The following is a 14,686-nucleotide window of genomic DNA, read 5'->3' as shown; positions in this document are numbered from 1 at the left end:
ACTTTTTTTTTGTGTGATATGAAAAACATTTTGTGGATGCTCCTGCTAGATCTTAAGCTGTTTGACACGAACACGGGCAAGGAGCTGGAACAAGTAATTCACCATGATGTACCCATCATGGATGTTGATATGAACCAACAAGGAACAATAGCTGACAGAATGCTGATATTCATCGATAGCAACAATGATCTTTATATTGCTTGCATTGTGGTACAAATTCTCATGGCTACATTGCTCCTTTTTTTAATTAATTCTTCTGCCTAATGCTTCATGTTATTTGAACATTTTTGCTTTTCTTTAAAAAACTGAAGGTAGCTTAAGTTGACTCCAGACACACAAAAATCTGGTTTGTGGCAGAAACCATGCATAATCAAGTTGGCTTCTTTGGCAACAAAGGCTTTGTGGAGCAGTAGTGCACATATTGTTGCAGCGATGGTGGATCAAGACCTGGTTATATGGTTATATCCACAGGCAGCATTCATTGATGAGGATCTTCTGAGTATATTACAAGCGAAGAAGGAATGGTATGCAAGTGCTGAATGGTCTGACTAATGACATCGCAAAGAGACTGGATGGTTTCAAAAATTGGTTTAAACCGAAATACACGTAGTTACAACCCCCATGCTGTTCATTGTAAAAGTCCTTTTGAATCGATGCAGTTTCAAAGGCCAAATTGCAGCTTTACGTAGCTTTCAAGCGACGCGTTTTTTGATCCAGTACAAAAATGGAGCTTTTGTTACCAGAAGCATGTCTCCTAAACCTTTTCTCTTGTTTGAGTATATAACTTCAAATGACTGGAAACAAGCAAAGCAGCTGTGCTGGGTGCTCAAGGTAACAAATGCTTTCTGTGACCTTTTGAAAGGAAGGGCTGATTCCCTGAGCTTATGACATATTACTTGTGTATGCCAATTTTGTTGATCCAAAGGAGTGACTCTCAGAATGACAACCGTTTTTTTTATAAATCGATTTTGAGCTCTACAATAGCAGGGTTGCAAGCTGCAATACAAGCTTCACAAACAAAAAGCACATCTTCACTTAAAACTCACAATCATGCTCGGTCAAAAATTCATTGAAAATGTGTTTTTAAATGGCCCTTCTTCAAGTGCATTTTTGTGTGGTCCTCTTCGCTTCTATTTCTCTGTTGTCTCTATTTTTCTTTGTTTCGTGAATTCAAGCTCAATAGCAAAGAGCTTACCAAAAGCTACCAAAATTCTCGAAGTTTTACTCTTGCTGGAAGCTTATGGGTAGCATTGGCTGCAGGAAATGCCTCTATGGGCTTCACTAGCTGCTGCAGCAATGAATGCAAAATTATACGACATTGCAGAGGAGGCGTATACAGCACTTGGCCAGGTTTGCTTTTAGGGTTTCCCAGCATGTATCAAATCCTTACATCTATACCTCTTAATATTGTTTGCAAGCATAAATCATGCAAGGACATTTCATGCGGTAGAGCTGATGGGATTAACTAGAGTAAACGAGAAACTAACTATGAGTATTGTTTGATCTTCCATCCTTCTGAACTCCAATGGGTATAATACTGTTGGCAGATTGATAAAAGTGAGTTCATCAAGCATCTGAAGGCTCAAGCCTCAGAGGTTGTTCGTAAAGCAGAACATGCACTTTTCACAAGACAGTTTAAGGATGCAGAGTCTATACTCCTGAATGCAGGATTAGTTTACAGAGGTATCAAACTCAATTTGAGGCTTTTGAATTGGGATAGGTATACTCCTCTCCCTTAAAAATTTCAACTGCTACAATTTTCTTGTTGCATGAAAATATCTTATTCTGTAAAAGCTACTAGGGCTATAGATTGTTTTTTTTTTTGGCGGGGGGGGGGGGGGGGGGGGGGGGGGGGGGGGGGGGAAACGCTACATACCAAGAGAAGGGAAAAGCTAGAGTGGAGATTATCCCATATCCTTCCACATCGAATAATCCTAGAGGTATCTCTATGAAACAAAGAACTAATACAACATGAGAAACTTCAAGGGACTCAACAGGCTACTAGCAAGAAGCCAAAAATGTACTAGCCTAAATACCTCTCACTTAGACCACAAAGAAGAATGCAAAAGCAAGCAATAGTGCCAAAAGCACTAGTCAACACCTATATGGTCAGTGGAGGTGATGAGTATAGGTGGGTAGAAGGCCACACAATAGAGCTCACTAATCAAAAGGGTGGCTAACTATTCAAAAGTCAATGACCGCGATATACCTATCCCAAGAACAAATGGTATGTGCTTCTCCATGGGATACTTCCATTTACCTATCCTAAGTTGTGAATAAGGTGTGGATGTAAGGTGGTGATCTGTAGTGCTTTTCCTGGCTAGGAAATAATTTCACTGCCATTACAAAACCTGTGGGACAAGCCTCAGCAGCTACCTAGAGCACATTTAATTTTATGTTTCAATTTTTTTTTCGATAGAGGATTTGGAAAGGAATGCCTATAGAGACATCTTTTTAAGAAACACCTTGCCTCTGTTTTTCGTGGGTTCATTATTCTTCACATTTCATCAAACTTTGTGTGGTCATGCCACACAGTTTAAAATTATTGCTGTCTTTCACAATGCTAGGGCATTGGAGATTGCAATGTTGCATAAGAAGCATGTAGACACTGTACTATGGAGGCGGGGTCAATATTTGCTAGATACAAACCAAGAGGAAACTAAAGAAGTGTTCAAAAACCTCAAAGATCAAGTACGAAGCTCTTCCGGAACATTAGTAACTTCAGTCTATATATACAATCCTAAGCTCAAGCAAGCCTTTTTTCTGCAGGTACTAATTGATGTTGAAACAATCAAACAATGCATATCTGAAGACAAAAACCTTGAAAAATTTCAAAAAGAGCATCGGGTTTAAAGATGGAAGCTTCCAACAGATGATGTCCTTGCCAAGACACAATTTGGATAAGGTGTTAGGATGCCTTAAAATAACAAGGTGAAGGGTCACGTTGGCATTCTAAAACTTTTAAGGAAATGGACGCATGTGAGGCTCTCACATGAAAGGACTGTTTTGCAAACTAGAATATCAAGAAAAAAGTTAGTGAGTGTCAAATGTATGCCTAACTCCCTTCTTCACTAAAGCTTGTTTTAGAAAGCCAAAACAGAACTAGAATGCTTTGTCAGCTGCATTCGTTGTGATTTGGAGTTGAAATAGAAAAGATCAAAAGTAGAACAAGCTTTGAAGGAGAAGAGGAAAGGTAAAGAAAGAATCAACCACCTCTTTATGTAGAGATACAAAGTCCTTTGACTTTCCAATTTCATGGGACTTTTCATTTCATACACTATCACCCTTCACTTTCCCAATCCATGCTGGATCTTCTAGTTTCCGTCAAGGTTGGGAGTCGGAGGGCTGCAGATCTCAGCCCTCCATCCACTGGTCTTTACTGCCTGGAATTTTTGGTTGCACCATGCGATGGACACGTCAGCACCTCAAAAATCAGGAGCCACACATAGTCTGCACGCCAAAGCATTGCCTCCAACTCAGCATGCAGAATCCGAGACGCACAATAACTTGACCCGTCAGCCCACGAAAATGGCCTGTCTGTCTGAGTTTGACCTGCTGAACGGGTGGCCCTCCTCCCCTTGACTGATGACTGCCAGGAATGGTCATTAAGTGACCATTTCCTACACCATAACCTTCCAAAATCTCATTCTGGCTCTGCTGCATTATGGGAAATGGTCACCAAGTGACCATTTCCTAGACCATAACCCTCCAATTTTTCATTCCACCTCTCAACGTTTCATCCTAAACTATTTTATTTTCCCCCAAAATCATTTTAGCATGTTGATTACAATTTCGCGTGAGTTTGGTTTTATATTCAAAACAAACACGATTTATTTTTCTTGTGCATAAGGAGTTTTTCTCTTTCACACAGGTAGAGAGAGAGAGAGAGAGAGAGAGAGAGAGAGAGAGAGAGAGAGAGAGAGAAATGAAATGAAATGTTATATTAACATCTTCAAGAGGCCAAAGTGACCTATGAGACCAAAAAGTTACAATTGGTGAATCTGATACAATGTCCGAGTACAGAAAGTACAAAGAATTGAAAAAACTGAAGCTAAAACGAAATAGACGGGGAGGGGTGATGGGGTGAGGGCTGATATAATGGGTTAGCTGATACAAAAGCTAACACAAAGATGGATACAGATCACTAGTGATACAAATGAGATACAAATCATCAGAGGTAGGCTTGTCAAGCTCAGATGAGATCCCTCATCGGTTGCTGTCGAATCTCATCAATATCCTCCATGGTCGATACTCTGACTGGTCGTCTTGCATGTTGAGCTAGGATGGTCTGGATTCTCTGTTGCCACGTGAGTACCTTTGGTGTGGGTGGGATCTGAGATCTGCTGCTCCTTTGGCTGTCCCCTAGCTGGTGTAAAGAAGTCTGTGATCTGTCTCTGAGCCTGGCTCTCCCGTGATGTCCTCAGCAAGCTCTCTCTATGTTTACGCAGCTCTAGTAGAAACAATCCAAGGCATCTCTGATCCTCATATCTCATGACTCTAGAAAATGGTCCAACCTCGTATCTCATAGTACACCGGGCAGTGACATGTGTAGTGTAGCTCCGTCTCTGGCTCTAGGCGACATAAAGGACATATCCTAGCCTCTGCTCGTACCCCTCGAAATCGGCCACTCTCAATATGAAGCTGATGTGAGGATTTGCGTATTTTCCCAATAGCACACCGTGCCCCATGAGATAAGTGTGTATCCATGTATGCAAGCCTAATCACAAAACCGTCCTCCATGAGTTGGAGAAGATGCTCTCTATATAAATTCATCAACTCCTATGTCGGCTGTATCCATGTGCTCCTGGTATCTAGCTGAATCAGATCCTGACATATGAGTGTGGTGATCTCTGTCCGTATGAGAGATAGGGAGGGTGCATCCAAGAAGTACTGGAACGGAGGCAATCTATCCATGTTAAAACCATGTGACTCAAACCATGATGTCATCTGCCCATGCCAAGATGCTGTATCACCTTGCAGTGCTGGTTGTCGGGATGACTCCAAGGCTAGTCGAGTGTATCTGTCTCTGGGGAGGTCACATACACTGTGTATGAAGGATACTGATCTAGTCAATGCCTCGACACAAGGGGTGGGTCAGCTAGCTCGGCTCGGATAATCTCATGTAGCACTGAGGCCTTAGCCCGAATCATCCGAGAAATCATAGAGACCATAGGCCTCTCTATATATCTCCATCCGTCCATGCTTCCAAACTTGCCATGGTGGTCTATTGAGGGTCCCCATTTCTGAACTCCGTAAAGCATAGCTGAAGCCACTAAAGTGTCAAAAAGGCAGAGCTTTGTTCGCGGTTCTTGAAACTGAATCTGCGAACACAGGCTGCATAGGCTCTTGTCAAACTAGTCTCTGCTGCTCTCCTCAATGAAAACACCGGTCCATTGAAGACTACCCCAAGATAGGTGTATGCATCGGTGTACTCCGCTGTCTCTTGGCCATAGGTAAATGTGGGTGCTGACGTCCATCCCATAGTCACAAGGGACGCGTCCCGAGGAGTGGGGACGGGGGACGGGGCTCAAATAGATTGTGTAAAAAAGAGGGCGGGATGGCAAGTGAGGACGGGAAGCCCAAAAATGGGCATCCCCTGTGACTATGGTCCTTGAACACCATAACCTTGGTTTTCCCAAGGTTGACAGACAATCCATTATCATGAGCAAATGTGTGCAAAGCATCCAAATGATGTTGCATCCCCTTCGGAGAGTAAGAAATCAACACAATATCATCAGCGTATAACAACTTCGGAATCCATGTCCCAGTTGAGCACCTCTGTCTCCCTCTCGCTCTACATAGTCTGAAAACTCATCCACATACATCCCAAAAAGAGTCGGAGATAGGGGGCATCCTTGCTTCATCCCAATAGTGGAGTGGACCATGTCAAACATACCCTCAGTAGTGCGTACCCACCCTACCACTGTCGGGGGGAGAGAGAGAGAGAGAGATGCTTTTCCATTTTATTGGAGTTTGGTTCTTTTGTTTTACCTGATAAAAATTTGGTAACATTCTATTTCAACTTTCAACACGTGCACTAAAAGATCACCTGTTAGGGCATTGGAAGGAAGTCTATCAAGGCGATTAATAAGCCCTCTCAATATCTAGAGCCAAGAAAGGCTTTATGTTTGTCATTAGTAGTTGTTGTAGTTTGTTATTGGGCACATCCTTTTCTTTGAAAATCTGGTTATTTGTGTACGTGGGCACCATGCCACCATCCACACATATCACACGGGTCACTTCAAATGGGATCTATGGATGGGGGGGATTCAGATTGTCCGTTGCACATTTTTAAATTCCGGGTGAAAAGTAGGCTCATAAATTTGGGCCAATTTGCGCCTTGTGTCCTAAACCCATGTCCTCTTTGCAGCAAGCCATGTACTCTAACCACTACACCCGCATCCATTCGTTCAAATATTGGGGACTTGGGTGTCATATTGTAAATGCGGGCATATTTTTAAATTCAAGGAATTTTTTTAAATTGGGCCACCCTTGTGCTGCATGATCCCCCCGCCGCCCCTTAAAATTTTCCCCTCCACCATTGATTCCATTTGAAGTGGCTCATGTGATTTAGTGTTGAGGCTATGTCACAAACATTTCTTCAGATTATGCTTTTCAATATTGAGGTAGAGTGGGATTGGTGGACATATTGGGAGAGCAAGATTCTGGGAAACCCATGTTACATAGTAACCAAGTGTGAACGATAAGTGTGTGTGTGTGTGTGTGTGTGTGTGTGTGATGGTTTTCACTTACTTTTTAAGAAACCATTGGTGCAACATTTTTATAGAGTACTGAAAGAATGTGCACGCATAAAAGAAGACATGCTTAAACGTACAAGATACTTTGTCAAAATTTTGTTTGTACTATCTTCCTTGAGTTGTAAAAGAGCATGTAGAGGCACAAGTTGCCCAAAGATAGCTTGCTAAAATTTACCAAGTACCTAGAATATCAACTTTATATTTGTGAGTAAATCGAGTGCCTACATGTATGAATGCTTCCTTATGATCACCTACTACAGTGATTGGTTGTTGCATGGGAGAGAGAGAGAGAGAGAGAGAGAGAGAGAGATGAAATGTCATATTAACTTATTCAAAAGGCCAAAGTGACCTATGAGACTAGAACGTTACAATGTGGTGGATTTGATACAAAGTCAGAGTATAAAATGACAAAAGAAAAATACTATGGAATCCTAAAGTGGTAGGTGCGAACTAAGCAGCTAATTGGGATAGCTAAATCACGAGAGAGAGAGAGAGAGAGAGAGAGAGAGAGAGAGTAGTATTAAGAAATTGCAATATTACCATTCACAGACTACTAGATCAGTGCAAGCTTCAAAGTATGGAAAGGGACAAGACAAGATCCCTTCAATCAAAAGAATTCAATGATGATTTCGAAATGTCTCTTATCAAAGACTGTTTCATTTTGCAGTCTTAATCTCCTAGGACAAACACAATCAACAAGAAATGAGAGGTTAATTATTCATGTTTAGTACTTTTTAATATTTGAATCGATTATTGTTCCATGTAAATCGAGTGGTCAAAAGTAAGACACATTGCACACATGATCATTAGATAATTGTGATGGGTGAGATGGCACTATTCTTCTACAATGATAATAAAGAAAATATCCATCCTCTCTTTCAAGTTAGCATGAGACTTGTTGAAGTTAAGTGCCAATAACACATATATTAGATTATAAATTATCACATCCATCTTCTTGTACAAAACACACAAATGTCAAATATTCAAAGCTTCATGTTTTTCCACAAACAAGAAACACCTAGAACATTAGGTTGAACTCGAGGATAATGAAAAAATGGCATCATCTTCATTATTCTCATAGCATTGTGAGAAAGCTTTACCATCCAAAAACATGAAAGATGTGAGTATAGAGCTCTTTGTCTAGTATAAAGCCATATTTTTTTCCCCAAGTCCTTAAATTTTTTTCCCCCAAATCCTTGGGATTGAGTTACCTAGCTAGGATAGGTTTAGCCAAAATGGTATGCATGCACTATTTTTTAACGGGGACCCTAGTGAACTTTAGCTCCCACTTAGTGATAAGAGGACATTAGAAGCATTTTTATCACCATTACCAGGTTGGACCTACGACTAGTACCGCAAAGAGTCACATTGATTTTCATGAGGTCAAGGAAGAGTTGCACCCACAACTACATGATGTGCAATTCAAGTTCTTGTAGAGCGCACCACTTTTAGTTGTGAGTTACATCAAAGTTCTATCTCACTAGTAATGGAGAAGAAAATTACATTCAATCAAGCCATGAATTTTTCTAATTTTTGTTCTTACATGGTGGGAATAGATTTCTTTAGTCCCACATGTCCCACATAACGTGCTTGATGACAATTTAAGATACATCACTTGCAATACATATGGAAATTTCTAAACCCACCCCTATATACAACGTTAAATAGCCCTAGAGTATGTGAGGTTGGATAATACCTTCAACAAAGAGACAAATGACATCCTCCATGTCTTGGACCATTCAAACATATTAAGGAGTTGTGAAGAAACATTAGAAATAATTGTTGTCACTCTTTTTGCTTATATCGAAAGCTTGCAATCCACGATTGAATAACATGATTTGTTCATGTAAGCATGTTCATTAAAAAGTGTGGCATTCCAATTCCATTTTCAATGTTCAATGTTTACAATCAAGAGCATTGGCACGCACATGGAGTTTTTCTTGAATGAATAGGGCATAAATAACCCTAATCAACACTATACCATCAAATAGTTCAAGCTAAGATCTAAGAAATCAATCTCCTTTTACATCATCTATCCAAAATGACTCATCTATATATAAATTCTTTTTTATTTCTTCTAATGTGCAAGTATGTTCTAATAGCCCAAGCTCATAAAATAATGACTGATCTGTTAAGTATGCAGCTTCATTTACCCTTGTGATTTTCATTCTAGAAACGCACATTTGTAAGGCCCCCGTTATGAGGAGAAGCCAGTGATCGAAAAATGGTCAGCAGATACATGATCGATGGTGACGTTCAACAGTCAGTGGACTGTTTTTGAGGGTCGGTGGCCGTTTTTTGGGTGGACTCATTTGCTCCTGGACAATTTCACATGGGCGCGTCAACACATGGATGGTTGCCTCTCATGAGAGATGACAACCCATAGAGTGTCCTTTCCATGTATAAAAGGAGCTCTCTTTTACATATGAAATGTAGAAATGAGAAGTGCAAAGTAGAGAGAGAATTAGGTGGGACGACCTTTAAGGGTTTCTAATCCCTTTGTAAACTACTTCAAGTTTGAATTGTGAATGTATTGAGTGGCAGCTTTTCTACACGTTCTCTCTCTCTCTCTCTCTCTCTCTCTCTCTCTCTCTCTCTCTCTTGTTTATCATTTCTCTCTTCATTAAGCACTCCACTGTAATGGATAGTTAGTATACGTTAATCCTAACAATAGATATTAGATTGAGATTCACTAGTAGTTAAAATATATAAATAAATTATTCCTTGAATTGAGTGAGAGATGGCAAAAAAGGATAAGTTCAAAATTGAGAAGTTCAATGACAAGAACTATCATTTGAAGATGCAAATCAAAGCTTATCTCTACCAAAAGGATCTCTTTTTCATAAGGCAGTCCTACAAAGAAGCCCACAATAATGGCAGATGAAGCTTGGAACGCCCTTGATCGAAAGGCGTTGGAAACAATCATGGCTTTGATTGGCATCAATGGTGTTACTCAATGTTTCAGAGATGTAGACCACGCAGGACTTGATAAAGTTACTTGACAATCTCTACGAGAAACCATTTGCATTATATAAGGTATTTCTCAGAAAGCAATTGTTCAATTTAAAAATGATAGGGAATGGTTCAGTTGCACAACATTTGAATGACTTCAACACCAACATAAGTCAGTTTTGATGGATGAAAATCAACTTTGATGATGAAGTGGGAGCTCTCCTATTACTATCCTCTTTGCTACACAATTAGGACAGCTTGATGATATTTGTAAGCAATTCAATCTCTGATAGAAATACTCTCAAGTTTGATGATGTTTTGTGTGTTCTCTTAAGCAAAGAAATGCGAAGTAAGAACACAGGCGAAGGTTATGAGTACATGGAGCTTGAGGGAAATGGAGACCCAAAGAGTACAAGTGGTGACAACTTGCAACAACGCCAATAAGTTGAGAAACATCAATCTATATCTCGAAGATCTAAGAGAGTTAGTAGACCTCTAAAGAGATTCATTCCTCCCTTCAACCATCTCTTGGTCATAGATTTTGGAGAGCCAGAGTCATATGAGGAATCCATGCATCATGAGTCCAAAGAGGAGTGGACGAAGAGCATACAAGCAAAGGTAGATTGATTACATCAAAATTGAACTTGAAAATTGGCTGATTTGCTTAAAGGTAAACGGGAACTACAAAACAAATGGGTGTACAAGTTGAAAGAAGAAGAAGGTGGGAAAAAGAAATACAAGTCTAAGTTTGTGGTAAAGGGATTTTTCCACAAAAAAAAAAGGCGTTGATTTTAATGAAGTATTTTCTCATGTTGTACAAATGCATTCCATTAAACTTGTTTTAAGTCTTGTGGTTGTTTAAGACTTGAATCTTGAGCAAATGGATGTAAACACGACATTCTTTCATGGTGACTTGAAGGAGGAGAATTACATGCTTCAACCAAAGGTGTATGAAGTAAAGGGTAAGGAGAAAATGGTTTGTAGATTAAAAAAGAGCTTGTATGGTCCAAAGCAAGCATCAAGACATTGGTAGTTGAAATTCGATCGATGAATGCTAGATCATGGATTCAAATGATGCAATTCAGATCACTGTGTATAAATGAGGAATTTGGGGGATAAAAATATATTATCCTAACGTTGTATGTTGATGGCATGCTAATTGCAAGTGCTAATATGTAGGATATAAGAGATCTAAAAGAAAAATTGTTTAAATCTTTTTCAATAAAATATTTAGGTGCTACAAAACGAATACTTGGTGTCATAAAAACCTAATATCTACTTTCCCCAAATGATTTCTCATATTAAACTAATCATTTAGTATAGGAAAATACCAGGGGGGAGCAAAGGTTGGATATTGGAAAGGCTGCCAGATCGGTCTTAACTGGGGATCCAAAAGACGGGAATTGGGGATCCAGATGGGATGGTCTGGTAAAGAGTACATTACAACAATGGAGTTTAAAAGACCCCTAGGTTTAACCCCAATAAGACTTCCATAGGGCAAAGTTCCAATTTTTTAACTCTAAAGGTCATAGGCCATGGGAACATGGCTTAGTGACTAAAAGTGCTAACTTTAGAAGTAGCAAGAAGACAAAGGAGAGGGCGAGCTGGGAAGAGGACAGATTGGGAATCACACATACACACACACACACACACACATACACTACACTTTCCACAAAGCAAATAGAACACACGTAATGCATGCACGAAAACCTCGAATTCTTGCCTGAATCTTATTGGATGGACATAGAGGTGGACCAATGAGGGCTCAGCTAGTGTAAACTAAATTTCTTATTTTATAAATGCTTAAAAAAACAACCAATAAGAAATAGTCTCCCTAAAAGACTATTGGACAGTCAAAAGGTCCAATGAGAATTAAGCAGCTCCTAAATTTGCTTAATTCTTATTGGTTAGAAGACAAAAAAGTCCAATACAAATTCATATAATTGAATTTATTATTTGAGCATTTACAAAAAGGAGAAAAGGGTGCACACTTGTCGCAAGGCTTTTGGCTGAGCTTCTCAAAGGCTATTGGCTAAAATATTCATAGGTCAATAGGAAGCCAACAAGAGTAAAACTCTTGCTCAAATGCTATTGGTCAGGCTTTTCAAGGGCCAATAGGAAGCCAACATGAGTAAGTGGCAATAGGTATCGACCTAGATGAGATAGGGGGCTGATTTGGAAAGGCATTATTCCACACACACACACACACACACACACACAAGCTCATGTGTGAAGTGAAGAAAACCTATCTCCTCAAGCTTTAATGGAAAGCTCTTCATCTACTCCAAGCTTGTGAGAAGTGAGGCCTACACCAATAAACTCTTGGCTTGGGATGCAAATCCAACCAAGAGACAAGAGAGAAGCTGCAATGCATGCTCATCTCCTCTACCATGCTAGTTACTAAGCTCTTATGAGTGAGTATGTGAGGAAAAATACTATTTTCTCGTAAGACTACTTCTTTTTCTTCTAAGATCTACTCTCATACCCTGCTAGCTCTCACCATCTTCAAAGGTGTGTGAGGTCTTGGGTCTGAGACCAACGAGGAATTGATGTTTTGTTTTAAAAAGTGTTAGCTTAGTGCTTGAAGCTTCCATCTTCATTGCACTAGCAAGTTATTGAAGGAACACAAAGAATTGTATTGTAAAATATCTCTCTTGATGGGGGAAACCTATAATACAAAGCCTATTGGAGGCGGGATCGGCTCCATGTGCATCCGGTCCTCAACTGTTGTCAAGTGTTAATCTCTCCGTCTCTCTCTCTTTTGAAGTATTGTTCATGCCTAATTCTAACTAGTTGTTATGATTTTGTTGCTCTCTCTCCAACCAAGCACTCTTGCTATGCTCATTAGGAATCCCTCTATTAATGAAATTCTCACTATGTCTATGTAATTGCCGCTACACATAAGTAATTACCCATCAAATGTTACATCGGTATCAGAGTACAAGGTTTCTCTTTTCTTGCTCAAGAAGGGAGGTCCTCATACTCACTATAAATGGTTGGTATTATTAATTGCATGAGGGTAAGTAGAATAGGGATTTATTATCTTTGAGGTGCGTCTGCTTCGTGCAGTTAACGAGGTATCACCATCGAGAGCTATGGTCTTAGTAATGGAGTCCCAAGGGGCTTGCCTACGGAGTACCATTATTGAGCTATTAGAAGCTTGACAGGAACCGGTGCCGACTGAGCTATGATAAACCCTCTCTTCTATTCCTTGCAATTAATGATATTTGAGTCGTGGGTACATGAGCTTGAGCACTTATCTTTGAAAGTAAACAGAAGTAGCAACTAGGGCTTGAAGTGTCAAAGTACAAGTATAAATTTACACCTAAAACTTAGTTAGAATGGCTGACAATCGTAGAGAGAGTGAAATTAATGTTGATGGCTTTGATTTTGCTAATGATCAAGCTACTAATGATGCTCCTATGCTTGTGAACTATCTTGTTACTAGGCTTCAACAGGCCATGGGCAACCCATCCCTCCAAGGAGAAGTGCAACAACAACTACGCATCCATGGGATTCTCCAATCTCCTCACCTAGAAGAGGGAATGCTTATGAAAGCTCCTAGTGAGATTTCTAAAAGAGGGCTCTCTACGGTGAGAGAAGAGGAGGACCCATACGAAGGGCTCAAAAGCTTACAAGTTGATGGAGAAAATCCCTCACAAAGGAGAGCCCAAATCTCAACGGTAGAGCCCTCACCGAAAGAATGAGAAAGAAGTGAATCTCCCGTCACCTCGGCGGAGATGGCACCACGAAGACGGCGGGCAAAACACTCTCCAACACCCCCTAAACAGAGAAGACCATCCCATAGTCCTTCTCACCATAATTCAAAGAAGGAAGAAAGGAAGTATGAGAAGAAAAAGGTTAGAAAGAGGTCACCCTCTTCTCCATCTTCATCATCCTCCTCCTCTTCTGAAGGAAGTGATGGTGCAGCTCCCAAAGAACTCAAAAGGAGAGGCCATAGGGAAATCCTATGCCGCTTGGAAGAGGTCGTCCAAGCTCAAACAGTTCAAGGAGGGAGAAAAGAGTATCTCTTTTCTTACATACGATGGCACCTTTGGTGCTACGGACAAAGTTTTGGCCTTTATTCAACAATTTGATGCGGCATTCGGAGATGAGGGCGTCACAGAGTCTTCTAAGATACGTCATGTAGCCATGCATCTCCAAAATTCCTCCAGGCAATGGTGGTCTAGCCTACGAGCAAACGATGAAGCTCCACGAACATGGAAAGCTTTAAGAACTTCCATTGTGAAGCAGTTTTTGACTAGCGATGCCAAAGACAAAGTGCTCACCGAATGGCGAAGCTTGAAGCTCTCTCCCTACGAATCTATTCACAAATACGTAGACAAGTTTTGGAATTTACATCTCAAAGCCACTGTCTACAAAAAGATAGATTTTGGAGAGCAAAAACAACAATTTTGTGTGGATTTATCTGAAGATATGGCGGAGTATGTCAACTCCCAAAGGCCTCGCACTATCTCAGCGGTCATACACCATACTATGGTGGCTTCATGAATCAACTTCCAACAAGGGGCTAAGAAAAAACTTAAGCCCATGGAAAGAAAAGACCGTAATGAGCCTAAGGGGAAGGACCATGTCCAAAAGTCTCGCAAGGGCAACTTCAACAACAACAAAGCTAAGGAGAAGGGAGTCTTCAAAGGCAAAAATAGACTCTCCTGAAGAGCTAGAGCGTTATCGCAAGGATAACCGTTGTTTCAAATGTGGGGAGCAAGAGCATGCTTATCATGCTTTTCCACAAAAGAACACGCAATGAACCTCCTAGAGCTTCCATAGTTGAAATTCAAGAAGAAGATGCTCATCGCAAAGGATCTCCTCTATGCCATGCTTGGGGAAAGGTAAGAGAGCATGATGCTTTCATTCTCTTCGACAATGGCTCTACTCACAATTTCATATCCATGGAGTTGGCCACTAAGCTAGGCATCCAAGCCTTTGAGATGGGAAATACCCTACAGCCGATG

At 40.4% G+C, this 14,686-nt stretch overlaps 1 protein-coding gene across 9 annotated transcripts in view; it reads left to right on the top strand.

Moving 5' to 3' along the window:
* LOC147447853 (uncharacterized) overlaps nt 1-9,283 on the top strand; it is a 160,868-nt gene extending 151,585 nt beyond the window's left edge. For 4 of the 9 annotated variants that reach the window (XM_086523677.1, XM_086523682.1, XM_086523678.1 and 1 more), the window contains 7 exons: nt 50-210; nt 358-524; nt 660-831; nt 1,261-1,350; nt 1,548-1,720; nt 2,568-2,691; nt 2,770-3,753. In XM_086523677.1, coding sequence (XP_086379803.1) covers nt 50-210; nt 358-524; nt 660-831; nt 1,261-1,350; nt 1,548-1,720; nt 2,568-2,691; nt 2,770-2,853 — 971 coding nt within the window. In that variant the 3' untranslated portion in view covers nt 2,854-3,753. Of the gene's footprint in view, nt 1-49; nt 211-357; nt 525-659; nt 832-1,260; nt 1,351-1,547; nt 1,721-2,567; nt 2,692-2,769; nt 3,756-7,307; nt 7,654-8,931 lie in introns of those variants that run through there. The other 5 variants (XR_015189649.1, XM_086523680.1, XM_086523681.1 and 2 more) reach the window with 5 other exon arrangements.
* Nucleotides 9,284-14,686: the final 5,403 nt, after the last annotated feature.

Source organism: Adiantum capillus-veneris, chromosome 11, assembly GCF_014529385.1.
Source record: "Adiantum capillus-veneris isolate H3 chromosome 11, ASM1452938v2, whole genome shotgun sequence".
Classification (NCBI taxonomy): domain Eukaryota; kingdom Viridiplantae; phylum Streptophyta; class Polypodiopsida; order Polypodiales; family Pteridaceae; genus Adiantum; species Adiantum capillus-veneris.
This window is presented reverse-complemented; position numbering and strand designations above follow the sequence as displayed.